This window comes from Amphiura filiformis, chromosome 5, assembly GCF_039555335.1.
Source record: "Amphiura filiformis chromosome 5, Afil_fr2py, whole genome shotgun sequence".
NCBI classification, from domain to species: Eukaryota; Metazoa; Echinodermata; class Ophiuroidea; order Amphilepidida; family Amphiuridae; genus Amphiura; species Amphiura filiformis.
Window position 1 is genome coordinate 1,373,482 of NC_092632.1, and position 22,972 is coordinate 1,396,453.

The following is a 22,972-nucleotide window of genomic DNA, read 5'->3' on the forward strand; positions in this document are numbered from 1 at the left end:
CATCTCATTCCTTGACAATCACATCACAAATTTATGTGCTCTAATGACAAATTTCTTGTATCTGAACCACAGACTGTCAGATTCTAATTGTTTTGATTTTTATTTTAATTAAAAACAATTAAAATTGTTTTTAATCTTTAGAAGGGAGTGTTCAGAAATACTCTGGTGGGGGGGCTGGAAAATATGTAGGGGGGGGGCAAAAATTTAGGAGTTCTCTGAATAGGGGGGGTTAAAAAAGTTTTGGGTGTATGAACAGGGGGGGTTTAAAAGTTTTTCGGTACATAGAGGGGGGTGTAAAAAAATTTCGCGCGCTGCGTGCGCATATGTTTCCATATTAAACCAGAACAAAAGTACATTTGATCCAGTGTTAAAAATTGTCGTCTATAACTTAATTTTGAGGTTTGTGTCAGTTCTTTCTGGTCAGCTCTTTAAATCACTAAAAGCTGCAATATCTTTGCTCTTCTTTAGTGTTGACAATTTTTACAATAATGTTTCATGTAGTACAGATTATTCATTTATTATCACTGATACAACTAAATCATGTTGCATTACAATTATAGGCGGAGGAAGCTTGGAGAACCGGGGTACACGTCCTCCCCCCTAATTTTTTTTCCATGGGGGACATCCCCTAAAAATCCTTAAGGTAGGAGCATCGGATAATAGGCCCATGCAGGAAAATAGCCACTATTTCAAATCAGAATTATGTATCCATTTCAAATATATAACCAATTGAAAATAAGACTTTACTCCACTGATTTTTAATGTTTCATGAAAATTTAAACAATTCTTATGTTTTTCTTTATTTTTGAAAATTCCTAATTTTTTCTACAAATAATTATTGCTAGCCTAGAGGGAATGTGATATGGTTTCCATAGTTTGTGGGGTGGTTAATAAGCCTAATATCTAAATTCTCTCGCCAGATTTTTTTGATAAAGTGTTTATTTTTTGAGAAAAATCATTTTTTCTATTTTTAAATTAGGGAAATCTAGAAACACCCATAACTTAAAATAGAAACACTTTATTAAAAAAAGCTGGCGAGAAAAGTTTCTAAATTTAATAACCTTTCATATGACACCTTGTTTGTTAAAATTGGCCCTATGGTTAGCTCAGACAATAATTATGAAATTGGGTCATTCGGTGTTTCTAGATCAAATCAAGAAAATTTGAGCAAGTACTAACATTACCTTCAAATATCCACTATATTACTGACCAATATATTGGAAAAAAGTCACTAATATTATTTGGTAACATTTTGTAATAAAAAGATCCAAAAAGCAGTTCTATACATGGGATGGAAAGGAGAAAAAATAATATTTAAACATAGTATCCATTTTCAAACTTTTACCAATTTTAGTGAACGAGGCTTAGTGTCAAAACCACTTTATGTACAAAGTCAATGGGGTTTTCTAATGGTAAAAAATGGCATAACTCAAAAACGCTTTGTTGGCAAAAATTAAAACTTGGCAGGCAAGTTTATCTCACCCAACTACACATCCTGTATCATTTTAAACCAATTCTGTGCATGACACCGTAGCCGATGTTTCTACCTTAAAGAAGAAAAAATAAAGCAATAATTGCCATGTGCAACTTTTTTAGCACATCGAAAAGCACCATGTTTTGGGCCCAACTAGGGTAAAATTGCAAAATTTTGCGATTCACGATCATGCGAACTGGCCCGTCAATTTAATAGCAAAACACACCATTTCGGCAGTAGTGTAGACAGGGGGCGAAAGGGCCCTGACAAAAATGAAAGAGAAAAGTGCCCTCTGACAAAAAAATGAAAAAGAAAATCTGGAGGGCAAAGAAAAGGAGCAAGGAGACCGACCCTTTTCCATATAAATTCAACCCGATCATGGGCCAAAATAGTGTAAAATACAAAATGTTTGCACGCTGTGTGCGCACATTGTCACAATAAAGGCATTTTCATCCCATCATGGGCGAAATACACAATTTTTGCACACGTTTTGTCCCAATAAAGCCTTTTTTAAAGCTCAAATACATGTACAGTCTCTCTAAAAAACAAAACCGGTATGTATTTGCAATTGCAATTTATTTTCTCGTCTGTGCCCGTGAAATTTTATTCACCCCCCGACCAAGAAAACTGGCTACGCCCTGTATTTTGGGCTAAAATAGTCTTGTTTTTGCGCGCTTCGCCGCAACAAAAAGTCCCAGTAAACATAGGCGTAGATCCTGGGGGGATGGCACATTCAATCATCCCCCCAATGTTGACGCTTGAATGTGTGTTTCTGACCAAATTAAGCTCATATTTGGCCATTTTAGCCCCCAAAGTACAAATTTTTGCGCGTATGTAATCCACTTTTATATCAAATTTCATTCGTTTAGCTTCCAAATGGCAAAAATTTTAGCGTGCTACTAAAAACATTTCCACAATTCCACATATTTTATATCAATGACATGCGTACAATTTCATTACACTTGAATACAAATTTTAGTATCATTTTAATGCCATTTGAATGGTAGTAGAATTGAATTAGTAGAATGGTACATTATATGATGGCGGGGGGGTCAAAATAGTTTTGAACCTATATGAGGGGGGTTCAAAAAGTTTTAGGTCCATTAAGAGGGGGTCAAAAAAGTTTTGGGTTCACGAGAGAGGGGGGGTTAAAAAAATTTCGACATGAAAAAAAATATTTTCCAGCCCCCACCAAAGTATTTCTGAACACTCCCTAACTTGTTTTCCATTTTTTAAATTGTTTTTTAATCTTCTTTGTTATGACATACAATTTTGTAATTCTGTTTACTACAGATGTTGTATTGTAGTTTTTTAATGTATTTTACATGCATAATTCTGTACAACGATGGGTTTGTCATTTTACATGCATAATTCTGTACAATGATGGGTTTGTCTTTTCTTCAGTCAATATGTTGATTTCCCTTTATGTAAGTGTAAGTAATTTTGAGTTTTAAACATACATTGTTTTGTTGCTGCATTGGAGCATAATGATGATAATGGGTTTTCATTATTCTTATTTTGGGTCAAATTGGCCAAATTCAGCAATCAGCAAATCCAACACTTTACTGGTAGCAAGCTGGAAGACAGCTCATTTTGTGATAGAACAGTACTGCATTACAACTGGACATCTAATTGCATGTCTTGCAAATAATCTGCGCAATCCATTCTCAATGGTTGCTTCACATGATAGCAAGATATATGTAGCTGATACAAAGTCTGTTAAAGTGTACAACAGATCCCATGACCATTACATTTACAAGAACAAGTAAAGAGAAAATTAATTGAAACTGAAACTTCAAGCTGGTATGCACAAAGCAGGTTTAATTTTATATAGACTATACTGGAAGTACGGACATTGCATTTGAAACAATATCAGATACTTTATGAGTGTTAAGTAATGGTAATAAAAAAGTTCTGTAGAAAAGAACACAAAATAGGCCCATGTGCACAAAAATGGTTCAAGTTAGACAAAGTGTACACTGGACTTGGTCTAATTAGACAAAGTGTAACACTGGACTTGGTCTAATTAGACAAAGTGTAACACTGGACTTGGTCTAATTAGACAAAGTGTACACTGGACTTGGTCTAATTAGACAAAGTGTAACACTGGACTTGGTCTAATTAGACAAAGTGTAACACTGGACTTGGTCTAATTAGACAAAGTGTAACACTGGACTTGGTCTAATTAGACAAAGTGTAACACTGGACTTGGTCTAATTAGGCAAAGTGTAACACTGGACTTGGTCTAATTAGACAAAGTGTAACACTGGACTTGGTCTAATTAGACAAAGTGTAACACTGGACTTGGTCTAATTAGAGAAAGTGTAACACTGGACTTGGTCTAATTAGACAAAGTGTAACACTGGACTTGGTCTAATTAGACAAAGTGTAACACTGGACTTGGTCTATTTAGACAAAGTGTAACACTGGACTTGGTCTAATTAGACAAAGTGTAACACTGGACTTGGTCTAATTAGACAAAGTGTAACACTGGACTTGGTCTAATTAGACAAAGTGTAACACTGGACTTGGTCTAATTAGACAAAGTGTACACTGGACTTGGTCTAATTAGACAAAGTGTAACACTGGACTTGGTCTAATTAGACAAAGTGTAACACTGGACTTGGTCTAATTAGACAAAGTGTAACACTGGACTTGGTCTAATTAGACAAAGTGTACACTGGACTTGGTCTAATTAGACAAAGTGTAACACTGGACTTGGTCTAATTAGACAAAGTGTAACACTGGACTTGGTCTAATTAGACAAAGTGTAACACTGGACTTGGTCTAATTAGACAAAGTGTAACACTGGACTTGGTCTAATTAGACAAAGTGTAACACTGGACTTGGTCTAATTAGACAAAGTGTAACACTGGACTTGGTCTAATTAGACAAAGTGTACACTGGACTTGGTCTAATTACACTTAAACCTCTTTTGTGAATATTAAGTTTAGACCTAGTAACATAACATGATTATGTAAATTATGCAAACAATTAACAAACATTAAACGTTTTCAAGGTCACTTTTATTCAATCTATATTTTCTGGAAAAACTATGTACAGGGTGTCCCAGAAAAAATTACTGGGCGAATGAATTTGGACGTAAGTCGAGAAATAGACATCAGAATCCACACATCTAAAAATCAGCGTATAGCCCATTTGATTCTGCATCTTATACGCTAATTTTACTGGAATCGGTTGACTGATTGCGAAGAAATGAGCGATTACATAACACATGCATCAATTCACTTCATTCCAAGGTTGAAAGAAAGATCAGTCAACACAATGCGCACTAGTGGTTAACTGTCAATGGGTTTCATATTTTGTTTGGTGAAATCCTTTTCGTTCTTTTTAAACAATCTGTTTCTTGCAAATCATTAAATTAGGTTTTGTTCAAATTTGAAAATCTGCACGATATTGAAAATGAAAGCTTGCATGTAAGATGATGCTCGGTTCTTGTAAATATCTTTTTTCATTAATATTGATATAAATGTTGAATAAAGAATTATTGCATAAAGATTTCCAGCTGGCTTGAAAAATTTCTCAGACACATTAATGTTTTTGGAATATTTCCAAGATATAATATTTTAAAATTTCAACATTAATGTTACATGGTATCAAAAATCACATGTAAAGCTGTAAGCACTTGATCATTGTCATTCTTGGCTTAAATGTTCTTTGGAAAGTTGCACAACCAAAAGAATGGAAAGCTGGAAGCTTCCAATTGCAGAAATCAAAGTTTTCTTGGACAAACTATTATTCATCTTCAGTGAAAGCATGAATAACATAACAACGTCGAATTATAAAATAGATAATGTGGACTTAATGAGATACACAAACTTTAGGAAGCGGTGAGCGCGTATAAAAAAGCGCCTGTTGATCAAACTTGGAATGAACTGCATTGATGCGTGCATTGTGTAATCGTTAATTTCTTTGCAACCAGTGAACCGAATCAAATAAAATTTTCGTATGTTATGCGCAATAAAATACGCTATGCGCTACATTTTAAAATTTATGATTCTGATGTCTATTTCACGACTTACATTCAATTTTATTCACTCAGTAATTTTTTCTGGGACACCCTGTATACTTTATTTTTAACTAACATGTGTAAGGATTCTTTTAGCTTTCAAAAAATCAATTTTTACTTTACTGAGACATATATTTTAGTATAAGTTATAGTACTAGACTGTGGAATAATTATGCATGGAGGTGAATTTTCAAAATTACTTGCTCCCATTAACCAATATTTACCTCTTCATCTAGCACATGCATGGAAAACCAATGCATCTATAATATGTGATACATGAAGAGGTAAACATTAGTTAATTGCTTGCATATTAAGAAAAACAAACTGTAATTTTTTCTAATTTTTAAAAAAATTAACTGTGAATGATCCTAGCACTTCAGAATAGGTCCAGTGGTTCTCCAAAGTCACCAAAAAAAAATTAAGTTTTTGTTTTTTTACCGGTATCGGATCATATCCAATATCGGCCGATATTACAACATCGATATCGTATCGGTAGACAAATGCCATATCGGTCGAGCCCTAACATGAAGGATTGGCATTAATACACAAACTTGATAAAAATAGCTATACAGGGTGGCCCATAAAAAATTACTGAGTGAATTAATTTGAACACAAGTTGAGAAATTCACTGATCATTGAATGTGACAATGTGATGATTTTGTTGCGATGCAGGTGCAGAGCTATAGCATAGTCATATAGAGATAATAGAGTCATCTCTCAGGATAACTTTTCTTATTATTCAAGGTTTATTACAACAATGCATATGGCAGCCAAAAGGCTGAATTACATACATGAAGGCAAAAGGCTGAATTACATACATGAAGCCAAAAGGCTGAATTTACATATCTTTTCTTTAATATAATATCTTTCTTCATTGATAATTTAAGAGGGTACAACTGACAGACTTATCCCAAGCTGTGCTAGGAAATATGTAGACATGATGATCAAGTTTTCATATGGGACATGGTAACGAAATTTGTTGATCCCCAAAACCATGTCTGACACAGAGAACGATATCACCCCAAGGCATCCACACCACTCAGACCATGTGCTATCGGTCAAACTAGCCCTTGAAATACCACGCCAGTCCATCACCACAGTCAGTAGAATATATAGGGCAGTGTAAAGGGAGAGGTTTCCATGTAAACCTGGTAGTAGGTAGATGTAGCCTAGAGTCCCAATCACAGCAAGAACTAGCAGCACTGGTAACTTGAATGGATGCAATCCAAATGCAATGGTGTACATTATATGTCCGACTGCAAACTTCATAAGACCTAGTAAGAAAGTTTGCTCATATCCATATACAAGGAGTGCATCACCAATGGCAGAAAATACCAGACCTACCAGAATGAGTAGTGGGTATATCTTGGCTGGATGGTTTGGTATGTAGGATAGTACAAATACACAGAGGCATATGGTTGGTAGACACTTTATAATGACGGTTTGGAAGCTGGCAGCATTTGTGGGTGATTGCTGTTTTGAGTAGAGGAAGTATATTACAGTTGTAACAGCAAATGGGAGAAGCTGGAGTACTATAGAAGACATCTGATACAAGAAACAAATAAAAAACAATAACAATTCAATCATTAAAATGTTGCAGTACGTATTTTGTTACTTTTACAAGCAAATGACCTCAGAACATTTGCTTTATTCATCAAATGATTATTATTTTATATTGATTTGTTGGGTGATTTGTATATCTTTATGAATATCTGCCTACATTGTCATTAATCCAATCTTCAGTTTAAACGCAATAACCGATCAACTTCATTATTATGTTTTCAGGGTTATTAGGAGTTAAGAAAACCTAATAATGATAATATTTTATGGCTTATTTCGCATGATACCATAACATATCGGATTCGTCATACAAATATCGAACTCGCCGTTGGCTCATCCGATATTTTTATGACTCATCCGATATGTTATGGTATCATGCTCAGCCATCCAATATTATATCAAACTTGGTATGGTGATAGGATATGGTGGCCTAATCATGCTGTATAGTTTTGTGTCATGTTATTTGCATATTTATGAATATTAATGAGCTTATTTTCATATTTACCTACATTTTCATTAATCCACTCTGCAGGGGGGGCTGCAGCTTAAGGTTATTAATTATTTTAAACTTGTGATTTGGTAGTTCACAGTATCGTATGAATGGTAGTGAGCTTTGGCAAAAACTGCATTGCTCAATTCATAGTGAGCGTGTAGAAGAATTAAAATATCACAGATATACTTTTATAGGTGCTGCGGTTCTTGAGTTACATTTTTTGTAAAACGTACATAACTTATTAACAACAATAAATTAAGCAAGTTTGCAAAGTATATACGATTTGTAGAATGAACTTTTGCAAAACATCAAGGTGTTAATTTTCAATAATATATTGATCTAGATAATGAAAATTGATTTTTAGGTTGCTTCGACCAACAATACCTCGTCTACCCTTAAATGAAATAACCGATCAACTTCAAACTTGGTATGGTGATAGTATATTGTGGCCTGATGTGCAGTATAGTTTTGCGTCATGTTATTTGCATATTTTTAGTTCTAGTTAATATTATTAAATAGTGGTAGCCACATTGATAACTGCATGCTTATAATATAGAGAATTTACCACTTTTTGGTACTTTTTTTAAAGGGCTATGATTAGTCAGGAAGTGCCACTAGGCACTTCCCTGATTAGTCTATAATTACGGACTCAAATGATAAATAAATAACCTGTTTGCTATAATCAGCTCGTAATAGGCAAGCATTATTCGTTTTTGTTACTGCGTGAATCAATAAATAAAAAAAAACCTACGTCTGCATAAATTCAGTTCGCTTAGGTGTAGTGCACAGCTTGCGTTTAGCTGTGGGTACAACATTCTGTATCAATCCTCAATGTTATGAGTCCCGCCTATTACGAGCTGATCAGAGTATAGGTTCTATAATTATGATACTCACTGCTTTTTTCTTCGCTTTTCAGACAGTTAATGCTTAACATTCAATTGAACAGTAATCGCCAACAGCTAGTTTATACATGTACCAACAACAATACACATCCATGAATAACAGGTGGATGTTGAATGCTGTAGAACCAGTGTTGCTGAACATTAAAGCTCAAATTGCATGTCAAATCAGGGAAAAGTCACCCAATTTTTGTTATAACCATTAATTTCTGTAAAACAAGAAACTGCCAAGAATTGGGGTAGTCAGGGGTATTAAAAACTCACCCAATTTTGTTCTTAACCATTGGTTTCTATGGCACAGAAAGGGCCGAATGTTTCAGTGAAATCTTAGTAATTGGCCCAATTGGGCTGATATACCAAATTGTGAGGTTGGTAACCGTAGTTTAATGCTGTATAGAACATTGTATGAACCATGACACCTGCAGGCTGTATTATATTACTGCGCAAGCCAAAAAATAAATAAATATATATATATAAGTTTCTCATCCAGGGGTTTACTTACTATTTTCCTAATGTTTACTATTATTTTCATTGTCAAATTTCCATTATCTTATAAAAAGGACTCTTGTTATTTCCAATTGTATCTATTTTGAGATAATCATGCACTTTTCAACACTTCTTATACATTTACATGTATTAACCTATAATTATGAAACAAAGTTAACAATTCAAATAAAAAAAAACCCACCAGAATTTCAAGAATTTTACAAAAATGAAGAAGACACCAGGCTAATAGATTGTCAAATATTGTTTACAATATTAAAGTAAATACAAAGAACTAGTATGATATCTCTGGGTTGGATCAAATTATTTGTAAATTTTCTATTATGTTAACAGGTATTTATTTACTTGGCCTTACACCACTTCATGTGGATAATAGTCAATTACAGTATAGTTCAGTGAGCAGTAAAATGTAGTCAATAATAAATTACATTATTGATGAATTTGATGGAAAAAGTTCATGACCTGATATCACAATGCATTCTGCAGTGAAGAGTGAAGTCTATACGCTTTCTTCATTCACTTTTTATTTTATTTTTAATTTTGTCTTTCAGCAAATCACACAAACTGTATAGACATGCGGTGCCAAGGGGGGGTATGGGAGGTATTTGTCCCCCCCCCCTGAAATTCTACTATGAAAAAATTATGATTCTGCTATTCTACAGGAATTTTGTTAAAACTCTTGTTTATGTTGTTTATGTTTACAGATAAGCGATTGATATGTCTACATCTTAACATCTCTGATCATCTCATTTCTTGGAAATCACATCACAAATTTGCTCAAATGCCAAATTTCTTGTATCTGATCCACAGACTTACAGGTCTTGGGGAAATGATTGCTTACTTCAGCTGCTCCTTACATATGGAATTGGTTGCGGAACTTCATCATATCGTTATGAATTCAGCAGACGGCTGAATCTGGATTGATCTTTTTGATAAATTCATGTTAAGCATGAATTATTTTGAATTAGAGAACAAGGGATCAAGCAATTTAGCTCTTGATGGCAGCATATCTATTTTTAAACAGTGTTCAGCTTGATAAGTAAGCAAAAGAACACGGCATACATGGTTAGCTAATCATGCTAATTAAAAATTAATATGCTGCCCTCTTGAGCTAAATCATTGATCCCTTGATCGCTAATTCAAAAATAATTCATGCGTAACATGAATTACCAAAATTGACCCACCCTCCCCCGCCCAGGGCTTGTGAACCTCCTTTTAGAGGTCCTGTATCAGACATAGATGCCACTCCTAGTCATGAAGCAGTGATTCTATCAAGTGATCGGAGGACAGTAGGCTGGGACATAGGACAGAGATTCCCATCAGTAATGATCTCTTCATTTTCCTATTTCAATTCCAGAGGTCCTGTACCAGACATAGATGCCACTCCTAGTCATGGTACAGTGATTCTATCGAGTGATCGGAGGAGAGTAGGCTGGGACATAGGACAGAGATTCCCATCAGTAATGCTCTCTTCTTTTTCCTATTTCAATTCCAGAGGTCCTGTATCAGACATAGATGCCACTCCTAGTCATGAAGCAGTGATTCTATCAAGTGATCGGAGGACAGTAGGCTGGGACATAGGACAGAGATTCCCATCAGTAATGCTCACATTATTTCCTATTTCAATTTCAGAGGTCCTGTATCAGACATAGATGCCACTCCTAGTCATGGTACAGTGATTCTATCAAGTGATCGGAGTAGAGTAGGCTGGGACATAGGACAGAGATTCCCATCAGTAATGATCTCTTCATTTTCCTATTTCAATTCCAGAGGTCCTGTATCAGACATAGATGCCACTCCTAGTCATGGTACAGTGATTCTATCAAGTGATCGGAGGAGAGTAGGCTGGGACATAGGACAGAGATTCCCATCAGTAATGCTCTCTTCATTTTCCTACTTCAATTCCAGAGGTCCTGTATCAGACATAGATGCCACTCCTAGTCATGGTACAGTGATTCTATCAAGTGATCGGAGGAGAGTAGGCTGGGACATAGGACAGAGATTCCCATCAGTAATGCTCTCTTCATTTTCCTATTTCAATTCTAGAGGTCCTGTATCAGACATAGATGCCACTCCTAGTCATGGTACAGTGATTCTATCAAGTGATCGGAGGAGAGTAGGCTGGGACATAGGACAGAGATTCCCATCAGTAATGCTCTCTTCATTTTCCTATTTCAATTCCAGAGGTCCTGTATTAGACATAGATGCCACTCCTAGTCATGGTACAGTGATTCTATCGAGTGATCGGAGGAGAGTAGGCTGGGACATAGGACAGAGATTCCCATCAGTAATGCTCTCTTCATTTTCCTATTTCAATTCCAGAGGTCCTGTATTAGACAAAGATGCCACTCCTAGTCATGGTACAGTGATTCTATCAAGTGATCGGAGGAGAGTAGGCTGGGACATAGGACAGAGATTCCCATCAGTAATGCTCTCTTCATTTTCCTATTTCAATTCTAGAGGTCCTGTATCAGACATAGATGCCACTCCTAGTCATGGTACAGTGATTCTATCAAGTGATCGGAAGAGAGTAGGCTGGGACATAGGACAGAGACTCCCATCAGTAATGCTCACGTTATTTCCTATTTCAATTCCAGAGGTCCTGTATCAGACATAGATGCCACTCCTAGTCATGGTACAGTGATTCTATCAAGTGATCGGAAGAGAGTAGGCTGGGACATAGGACAGAGATTCCCATCAGTAATGCTCACGTTATTTCCTATTTCAATTCCAGAGGTCCTGTATCAGACATAGATGCCACTCCTAGTCATGGTACAGTGATTCTTTCAAGTGATCGGAGGAGAGTATGCTGGGACATAGGACAGAGATTCCCATCAGTAATGCTCACATTATTTCCTATTTCAATTTCAGAGGTCCTGTATCAGACATAGATGCCACTCCTAGTCATGGTACAGTGATTCTATCGAGTGATCGGAGGAGAGTAGGCTGGGACATAGGACAGAGATTCCCATCAAAGACATTAGAGGTGACATTACAAGCCAAGATCCGCTTTGCTGAAGCTAACAGGAAACATGATACTAGTGTGTATGAAGACCCATTCTGTCATGGGATTAATGCATATCTTTTGGTAAGTATGAAAAACAAATTGTGCATTTTACATGGCATGTCATCATGTAATGCATTTGTCACCAGAACACATACAAAAAATTGTATTTTTGTCTGTTGGTTGTTATTAGTTGTTGTTGTTTTAGGTTGTTAGTTGGTAAAGTGTTCAACCCTTGGAGGAATAGTGATGGTAAATTATTGCTGTTTCTGCTGTATTGATTTGTAAATAATGTAAATCAATTTGCTTTCTTGCTATGTCAAGGTAATACAATTAAAGCAGGTGATATTTGATTGGTTTCCTATAATTTGTTTATATGTGTGTGTCAAAAATCAAATTAGTTGAAATGTCAATAACCTAATAGCCTGTGTTAATCTAGTAGATTTGCAGTGACTGGATTCAATAAACAGCTATTCACAATTTGACAATTTGGTAGATTTTTGGAATATCTGTAGTATTAAATCTTTTTCCACCCATAGGCTTCAAAATATTTGGGGTTGGGATGCAGAAGTCTGAACTACGGTTGTCGGTAGGGGAACACTAACCAAACAGTCATTTTTCACACACATAGGGGCTGTGCAATAATTATATGTACCCCCGAGGTGGTGAATTCTCAAAGTGGTCTGCCAAAATCGCTTGCCCCCCCCTCTCGACGTGCCAAAAAATCTTTGCCCCCTTTCAACATGCCAAAAACCTTTGCCCCCCCTTCGACGTGCCAAAAAATCTTTGCTCCCCTTTACACAGTAAGATTTTGGGAACCCTAATTTATAACCTTAAATTGTGTTATCATATAATGCGAGCGTAGCGAGCAGGAAGTTTTGCATGTTTTCCTACACCTTTTAGAGCGTAATATGGAAGCGATGCCCAAAATATCTGTGCCAAAATTGCTTCCTTCCCCTTTAGACCTGCCAAAAATCGCTTGCCCCCCCCTTTCGACCTGCCAAAAAATGCTTGCCCCCCCTTTTGGTCTGCCAAAAAATCTTTGCCCCCTCCTATAATTCACCACCCCGGGGTACACATAATTATTGCACCATCCCTTACATTCATACCAACTATGTATTGATTTTGATCCTGTTACATTTTGTACATCAGAGTGTAGTGTTAAAATTAGCTAACAATGACCTTGTCTGTGATAAATATTATAGAAGAATACAATATTATTTGGATTGCTTATTGCCTTTCTTGTCAATTGAGATGCATCACTATAGTAAGGACATGTTTGCTTTGTTCCATCTCAATTTACACAAGTCAATGTAATGAGAATCAATGGTCTCTCAGTTATTTGCTTAAAGCTGTTTCAGAGACTGCAAATTGATTCCAACTAATGCAATTTGGAAGGTGGTTTGTTACCAACAATTTTCTGATCCTTGCTTGATTTAAATTGTTAGTTAAATTAAAGTAGCCAATGCATGAAAGAGATCTGGAAATGCATACAGACCAAGGCTGTTTGTTAGGAACACTTTTTTGATCCTTTGCATAATTTGAATTGTTAGTTGAATTAAAGGAACCAACATCTGAAAGATATTTGAAAATGCATACAGACCAGGGGTGGGCAACCTTTTTCATGCAGTGAATCCAAAATTACCAATGAACTGGCTTTGCATATGCCAGTAGCATATTTTGAAATTTTATCTATTAATCAGCCCATCTCTTTTCCCTTTTCATCTGGGCTAGACTCCTTGAATTGGGGGAGGGGTTGCCACTCCTCCTACACAACAAGTCTGTTTTACCTTCCCAGCACTATATTATACTGATACTCATTTATACATCTGGGTGGAGAGAGACAAGTAGAGGTTAAGGCAAAGCTGCCAACCCTTCTTGATCCTGCAGAAGACTTCCTCATTTGCTGACAATCTTCTGTCTTCTGCAAAACATATTAAATCTTTTGAATTTTCAACCATCTGGCTAAATCTTCTGAATTTTCAGCCATCTGGCTAAATCGTCTGCATTTACAGCCATCTGTTTAAGTGCACAACACAATTATGAGTCAGAGCCCCTACCGCTGCATCACTGTACCTGTACTGTAGTTACCTTAGAAATTCAGGGTTAGCTATATGCAATCACCATAATCTAATCAGTTAATTAATTCAATCAATGCACATGCACAAGCCTTCACCTTAAGAACGATGATGATGATGCAATGATGTTAAGCAGTCCTTACATTGTATGTGACAATTTTTCCCTCGTTATTTTTGTTATTAGATTTACTTTAAGATAGCAGACTACACCCACAGTGGATGCACCATAGACCAAAGATCAGTACAAATACATACAGGAGGAAAAGCTAAAGTGACATCAGGTAGGCCAAAGAGAATCTTGTTATTAGATTTTAAGATTTACTTCAAGATAGCAGACTACACTAACAGTGGATGCACCATAGACCAAAGATCAGTTCAAATACATACAGGAGGGAAAGCTAAAGTGACATCAGGTAGGCCTAAGAGAATCTTGTAATTTGATTTACCTCAAGATAGCAGACTACGCCTAAAGTGGATGTACCATAGACCAAAGACCAGTACAAATACATACATAAGGGAAAGCTAAAGTGACATCAGATAGGCCAAAGAGAATCTTGTTATTAGATTTACTTCAAGATAACAGACTGTGCCTAAAATGGATATGCGCCATAGACCAAAGATCAGTTCAAATACATACAGGAGGGAAAGCTAAAGTGACATCAGGTAGGCCAAAGAGAATCTTGTTGTTAGATTTACTTCAAGATAGCAGATTACGCAAGTGGATGCACCATAGACCAAAGATCAGTACAAATACATACAGGAGGGAAAGCTAAAGTGACATCAGGTAGGCCAAAGAGAATCTTGTTATTAGATTTACTTCAAGATAACAGACTGTGCCTAAAATGGATGCGCCATAGACCAAAGATCAGTTCAAATACATACAGGAGGGAAAGCTAAAGTGACATCAGGTAGGCCAAAGAGAATCTTGTTATTAGATTTACTTCAAGATAGCAGACTACACCAACAGTGGATGCACCATAGACCAAAGATCTGTACAAATGCATACAGGAGGCAAAGCTAAAGTGACATCAGGTAGGCCAAAGAGAATCTTGTTATTAGATTTACTTCAAGATAACAGACTCTGGCTAAAATGGATGCGCCATAGACCAAAGATCAGTTCAAATACATACAGGAGGGAAAGCTAAAGTGACATCAGGTAGGCCAAAGAGAATCTTGTTATTAGATTTACTTCAAGATAGCAGACTATGCCTTAAGTGGATGCACCATAGACCAAAGATCAGTTCAAATACATACAGGAGGGAAAGCTAAAGTGACATCAGGTAGGCCAAAGAGAATCTTGTTATTAGATTTACTTCAAGATAACAGACTGTGCCTAAAATGGATATGCGCCATAGACCAAAGATCAGTTCAAATACATACAGGAGGGAAAGCTAAAGTGACATCAGGTAGGCCAAAGAGAATCTTGTTGTTAGATTTACTTCAAGATAGCAGATTACAAGTGGATGCACCATAGACCAAAGATCAGTACAAATACATACAGGAGGGAAAGCTAAAGTGACATCAGGTAGGCCAAAGAGAATCTTGTTATTAGATTTACTTCAAGATAACAGACTGTGCCTAAAATGGATGCGCCATAGACCAAAGATCAGTTCAAATACATACAGGAGGGAAAGCTAAAGTGACATCAGGTAGGCCAAAGAGAATCTTGTTGTTAGAGTTACTTCAAGATATAAGACTACGCCTTAAGTGGATGCACCATAGACCAAAGATCAGTTCAAATACATACAGGAGGGGAAGCTTAAGTGACATCAGGTAGGCCAAAGAGAATCTTGTTGTTAGATTTACTTCAAGATATAAGACTACGCCTTAAGTGGATGCACCATAGACCAAAGATCAGTTCAAATACATACAGGAGGGGAAGCTTAAGTGACATCAGGTAGGCCAATGGTAATCTTGTTATTAGATTTACTTCAAGATAACAGACTGTGCCTAAAATGGATGCGCCATAGACCAAAGATCAGTTCAAATACATACAGGAGGGAAAGCTAAAGTGACATCAGGTAGGCCAAAGAGAATCTTGTTGTTAGAGTTACTTCAAGATATAAGACTACGCCTTAAGTGGATGCACCATAGACCAAAGATCAGTTCAAATACATACAGGAGGGGAAGCTAAAGTGACATCAGGTAGGCCAAAGAGAATCTTGTTATTAGATTTACTTCAAGATAGCAGACTACACCAACAGTGGATGCACCATAGACCAAAGATCAGTACAAATACATACAGGAGGGAAAGCTAAAGTAACATCAGGTAGGCCAAAGAGAATCTTGTTATTAGATTTACTTCAAGATAGCAGACTACACCAACAGTGGATGCACCGTAGACCAAAGATCAGTACAAATACATACAGGAGGGAAAGCTAAAGTGACATCAGGTAGGCCAAAGAGAATCTTGTTTAGATTTACTTCAAGATAGCAAACTACATCCACAGTGGATGCACCATAGACCAAAGATCAGTACAAATACATACAGGAGAGAAAGTTTAAGTGACATCAGATAGGCCAAGAGAATCTTGTTTAGATTTACTTCAAGATAGCAAACTACATCCACAGTGGATGCACCATAGACCAAAGATCAGTACAAATACATACAGGAGAGAAAGTTTAAGTGACATCAGATAGGCCAAGAGAATCTTGTTTAGATTTACTTCAAGATAGAAGACTACACCCACAGTGGATGCACCATAGACCAAAGATCAGTACAAATACATACAGGAGGAAAAGCTAAAGTGACATCAGGTAGGCCAAAGAGAATCTTGTTATTAGATTTACACCAAGATAGCAAACTACTTCAAGATAGCAGACTACACCCACAGTGGATGCACCATAGACCAAAGATCAGTACAAATACATACAGGAGGGAAAGCTAAAGTAACATCAGGTAGGCTTATGGTAATCTTGTTTAGATTTACTTCAAGATAGCAGACTACACCAACAGTGGATGCACCATAGACCAAAGATCAGTACAAATACATACAGGAGGAAAAGCTAAAGTGACATCAGGTAGGCCAAAGAGAATCTTGTTATTAGATTTTAAGATTTACTTCAAGATAGCAGACTACACCCACAGTGGATGCACCATAGACCAAAGATCTGTACAAATACATACAGGAGGGAAAGCTAAAGTGACATCAGGTAGGCCAGTGAGAATCTTGTTATTAGATTTACTTCAAGATAGCAGACTACGCAAGTGGATGCGCCATAGACCAAAGATCAGTACAAATACATACAGGAGGGAAAGCTAAAGTGACATCAGGTAGGCCTAAGAGAATCTTGTAATTAGATTTACCTCAAGATAGCAGACTACGCCTAAAGTGGATGTACCATAGACCAAAGATCAGTACAAATACATACAGGAGGGAAAGCTAAATTGACATCAGATAGGCCAAAGATAATCTTGTTATTAGATTTATCTCAAGATAGCAGACTACGCCTAAAGTGGATGTACCATAGACCAAAGAGCAGTACAAATACATACATAAGGGAAAGCTAAATTGACATCAGATAGGCCAAAGATAATCTTGTTATTAGATTTATCTCAAGATAGCAGACTCCTGAGATTGCGATGTCATTTTCATTCTTCATGTGTTTATTTGTTCTATTATTTTTTAAATTTTATTTCAGTGAGAGAGTTTGCTTCTTCCGAATACAAAGTATGGAATTCCTATGGTGATGCTCAGGCTGTGTACAAACCTACAACGCATCTGAAGTCATAAATATCAACCATGTGGCCAGGGGTCTAGTTGCCACGCAGCTGTGTACAAACCTACAACTCATCTGAAGACATAAAGTGGCCTACCAACCATGTGGGCAGGGGTGTAGTTGCCACCCAGCTCGAAATACCTGGAGAATATTTGCCAAACTTTGCTGTATGCAGTAGACCTGCTTTATACCAAAACTAAACTCATTTTACCATTGATATTGAACAATTTTGCATGCTGCACAGACTTTGATACCAGTAAATTTATTCTGGGTGCAGATCTGGGAACTTTACTAATTCCCTTTCCCCATTGGATATTGTGCCAAGTGTGCTGCTGTAATGATCATGTAGGCATATGTGCAGTGCTCAGAATTCAGCCAAAATGATCATGTGCCCAAAGTGATCATGGGCCCTTGTCAATTTTGTTACCATGGTTACTGGATTGAAATGTTTAGCTGTGTCTCTGATGTTTTCTTGGAAATGACTACAACACTATGCTATTATTACAAACAGGTGAAAAGTGGTAGTCCAGGATGGCCAACATTGGTTATGACGTCAAACAGCAAATTAATTTGTTGTATATTAATATTACTTTAGTTATAAGAAATTTGTAATAATGTTATCATAAATAACATCATACCAATGTTACTATAACATTGTTAAAGCTAACAATGTTGTAAAAACATTAATGCTAGCAATGTTGTGAAAACAATTTAAATAATAAAAAAGACTTTAAGACAACTTTCCTACACAAGCAACCGGAAATGGACATATGTTAGGGTTTTGTGCAATGAGTTATGAATGATGTTGATGACCTTGTACAAGATGTATGAAACTGACTGTTGAAAAAACACAGAAATCATAAAGGAGAATCAAGACTCCTGCCATCTTTGTTCACACATAGAGGAAAATATTTGGGTATATGTATTTTGTCCAGAATGCATTTGGAATTAATGTAATTGTGCACGACACTCGCAGACAAGGCTCACTGTGCAATGCTTCATGATGCAGCCCTCTTGATTGTATCAAGAAGCATACATTAACTCAATGTTTTCAAAATTCTTGATTTGTGACTCTGCCAAATTCATAACAATATATACCCTGTACTGAAGGTTGTACAGAATAAAGAAAGATTTTAAAAAAATTGTTTTTGAAAATTAAGATTTTAGTATCACAGCAGTGCATACTTGGGCTCCTTTTCCTTTGGGTAAATTTCATGTGCAAATAGAGAGCTCCCTCCTCTAAAATCAAAACAAGAATTACGGTTCTGTGTCCTTATTTACTGGTGGGAATTTTTCGGGAGTGCACCTTTAGGTTGTGGCTAAAAGTAAAATGGCACCTGAATCACATCCAGCCCTCGGCATAATGCTGTGGGTGCCCATTCCCACTGCTGTAATGCCCTCAAAATATGCTGTCAGTGCCCAGCCCTGCCCCTTCATTATAACATCATCTATCAGACTGTTTGTGTGTGTTTTCTTCACTTTTGAGAAATTGCCTTGGTGCCCTTCTCAAATTTTCAACAGTTGCCATGATGCCCTCTTGAAATATTACAAACTGCTGTGCTGCTTTGCCTTTTCAGAGAAAATCCAAGGCAATTATCAACTTGCCCTAAAGAAGTTGCTGTGCCCCTTCAGATCCTTAATTCGAGGGCTGATCACATCTATAGCATTTCTTTACAGTCATTAAGTCATGAGGGGCACACTACACAACACCCCGTAGGCACTAATGGTTGAATTATTATTGGCCTATAAGAACTATTTTGATTAGTTGCAAAGAGACTAAGTACAATATCAATTATCATGTATTGAGTTATTTAGGTAAGAATAGTGTCCAAAGCCAAAAACACCTTTTACCCAAATTCACTTAAGAATGCACAAAAACAAAATTGACTGGTTTACAGGTAACTTTATTTGAAGGCACATAAACTACAAACACATTAGAAAGCCTACAACTTTCATAAACTTTGGCATGAAAATCACTTGTTTCACTGTTTTATACCAAACTACTAACACTGGAAAGTCACAGCAATTAAAAGTTCATTCTGTCACATTCACCTTATTATAGCTACAGGTTTTTCTTCTTTTTTTTTTGTCTTCTTCTTTTTTTTTGGGGGGCTCTGTTGTTGTTGTTGTTCTTTTATTGTTGTTGGTTTTTTTTGGATTTATTTTGGTATTATGCAATGCAATGAACATCCTGTGAGATCTGAGAATTTCCAAATCATAAATTGCTCTAAATTTTTTGTTGAATCAACTTGCTTACATGAGAGGGTATTCCAATCGTTCATGAACTAGCTCTACGTGTAAACAAAGTTAAAAGATCAAATAAAATTACTCAGGACACAATAGGCAGTTTAATTGGGCTTTTAAAAGTACTGAAATCTGAAAGCTTTATCGTGATTGGTTACTTATCATTATAGTCCTGACTAAAATATGTCAGAGTAGTGTGCCGGTCATGAATTTATGATTGCAATGAAATGCCTCAGATGCATGTATTGCAGATGTCATTTTATTCCCGTTTATGGACGTTGCTGTAATACTGAAAATCTAAATTTTTAAATATCCAACATCCGCCTTGTATTACTCAAATATTTCAAAATAATGTTCATAAGTAATTTTTGTAGATATGTCTTGATATTCTTGTTGTATATGAGACTGAGCCAGATTATTAAAAGAATTTTGTAATAAATGCACATGGTTTATGTTATCTTCTCTTTGGCACAAACCAGTGTTGTTTTGTTTTTTTGCATTTTCACCACAAAAATTGGCCCATACTTTGTTATTATTCTTTCTCCAAATGTTTTGGGTCTAAATGTGACACGATCTGGTCCGTGGGGGCCAAAGGCGGCAAATATGAAACTGAGATGCAGTCAAAAATATGGAGTAAAAAACAATAAAATACATAAGAAAATAGACATCACAAAACTTCATAACTTTAGAACCAAGTATGCTAGACCTTTGGTGTTTTCAGTATATGATAGCCTAATGTTGGTATAAGGCAATAACCATAGTAACTCAATTTTCAAAAATGCCTCCTTTGGCCCCCATGGACCAGATCGTGTCACAAATGTTGCTGGGTGCTTCAAATATGTGTTTTTCTATGCAAAAACCATGCCACAACTATTATAACTTTTGACTTTTCTGTGATTGATTTTAATGTTAAATATTGGATTGCTGATTACAGCTGTAGGGAAGCTATTTAAAAATCATTTTGTTTATCACTTGTTTGTCAAAACAGTTCCTGATTAAGGCACATAAAATGTACCGTGTTCATTTGTAATATTGATCTAGACAAAGTAGATAAGAGCAACGGAACTATAAACTGGACCTGATCAAGCAAAACATAATCAGTTTTGTCAGGTGAAAACTAATCAATATTTTCAACCCATATTATCAGTGTAATTATGAAAGAATATGCAGCGAAGGGAAACTTTGATTGCATTTGGTTAGAAGTGCATGATGACCAGTTTGGGTTATTCCTTCATGTAGTTACACACAAAATTAGGGTTGAGGTTAGATATGGTTAGGATTAGCTTACACGAAGTAATTACATGAATGATCAACCAGATTTTGAAAATGAAAGATAGGGTTTGACGAAGTCTTAATCCTAAACCAACCACAAGGGTGTATTGGGTGGAGGTTCCCTTTTGTGTTGCCTAGGTTTTGTTGGATTCAGCAGGGTTAGGGTTAATAGCTGTTAATCAGAATGAATAGGAATATTTGAACTGATTTTGTACCAGTTAGGAATGAATGATGAACATGAAGGAAAATATGTGCGGTAGAAGATATGGCACAAAAAAAAAAAACACTTTGAATTTCCAAAAAATGTCGGTATTAGCAAAATTAACCAAACGGAACCATCTTTTGGAAAGGAAATTTAAAAATTGAACGTGTTTCATATTTCTAGAAAATCTCAACAGTTATCAAAGCCTATAATTATGACCAACACGCAGAGCATTAGGTTAAAATGTTGGTAAAGTGCTTTATAGGCGTGCATACATTCATGCTACAGATTGAAAGATTAGTGAACTTACAACACCAAAGTAAGGTCTGCAAAGGTTGATAGACTTTTGTTTATACAGGTACAGGATGTATCAAAATGATTGGTACCCGTCAGATTTGTCATCTAATGAAACGCCTACTTTTTCCAAATTTAGCATTAGATCCTGTTGAAATGACTTTTTCCTGTTGAAAACGACAATTTATAGCTTTTTGACATATTGAAATATTGCATTTTGTTGTGGCAGTCTTGGCAAAGCGCATTGGATATTAATGGGTACCGATCATTTAATTTAACACCCTGTATGTTCAAGTTAATAAATGTATATCACTTGTTGAGAGAGCAATTGGACTCAATAATGCATGCCCGCTAAGATCTTGATGCGTCCAATGCACGAGCCCCGCAGGGGAGTACATTATCAATATTCAGCGCAAGTGCATGTATCATTGTCAGTGGCGTAACTACCGGGGGGCAGAGGAGGGCAACATGCCCCGGGCGCCACCCTTAGGGGGGCGCCAAATTGACCAATTCAGCATGATTCTGCGCCCCTCCAAGCGATGAAAGTCAAAATTTTCGCCCGCTTCGCGCGCATTTCAGCACAAAATCAATTTAAAGAACATTTTAAGACCGATACTCAACTTCTGTAACCAACATTAATTAGTGTGTAGGCCTTATTTGTCCAAAATTATTTTTTCAAGAATGGGGGGCATTATGTATCCTTAGCCCCTAGCTACGCCATTGCCTGCGTCCAAGATATTCCCCGGGGGGAGGGGAGGGTTGATCATTGTGTTTAACCTCTTGAGTAACAAGGGATCCGCATTTATTAACCTTATTTCATACACAACAAACAACTTTTTCAGTTATTTTTTTATAACAAACAAAATACTAAAAATGTCGGAAAATTTGACCAATATCAATGCACCCACCATGCCCACCTTGCAAGTAAAATGAAACAATCCTGCAAGATGCGAGCGCACAGAGCGTTGGACGCGAAAATACGCATGAGTGCAATTATATAATATTTATGCACTTGAATCGGTGACCTGTTGTTATTGTTAGGCTACTGTTAATCGATCTTGACTTCCATGTAAACTTATTAGCAGATCATGAATTATGTGCATGTTGTTAAAATTTGATTTTAAACTTCTGTTTTACACTGTAACTACATTAACCTTGCATTCGTACCTGCTATTCCGCAAGACCATAATTCAATTAC

At 36.4% G+C, this 22,972-nt stretch overlaps 1 protein-coding gene across 2 annotated transcripts in view; it reads left to right on the forward strand.

Moving 5' to 3' along the window:
• LOC140152439 (AP-5 complex subunit mu-1-like) overlaps window positions 1-19,584 on the forward strand; it is a 55,255-nt gene extending 35,671 nt beyond the window's left edge. Inside the window, exons 10-12 of one of the 2 annotated variants that reach the window (XM_072174755.1) lie at window positions 11,832-12,048; window positions 17,099-17,195; window positions 17,685-19,584. In XM_072174755.1, coding sequence (XP_072030856.1) covers window positions 11,832-12,048; window positions 17,099-17,195; window positions 17,685-17,776 — 406 coding nt within the window. In that variant the 3' untranslated portion in view covers window positions 17,777-19,584. Of the gene's footprint in view, window positions 1-11,831; window positions 12,049-16,338; window positions 16,492-17,098; window positions 17,196-17,684 lie in introns of those variants that run through there. The other variant, XM_072174756.1, reaches the window with a different exon arrangement.
• Window positions 19,585-22,972: the final 3,388 nt, after the last annotated feature.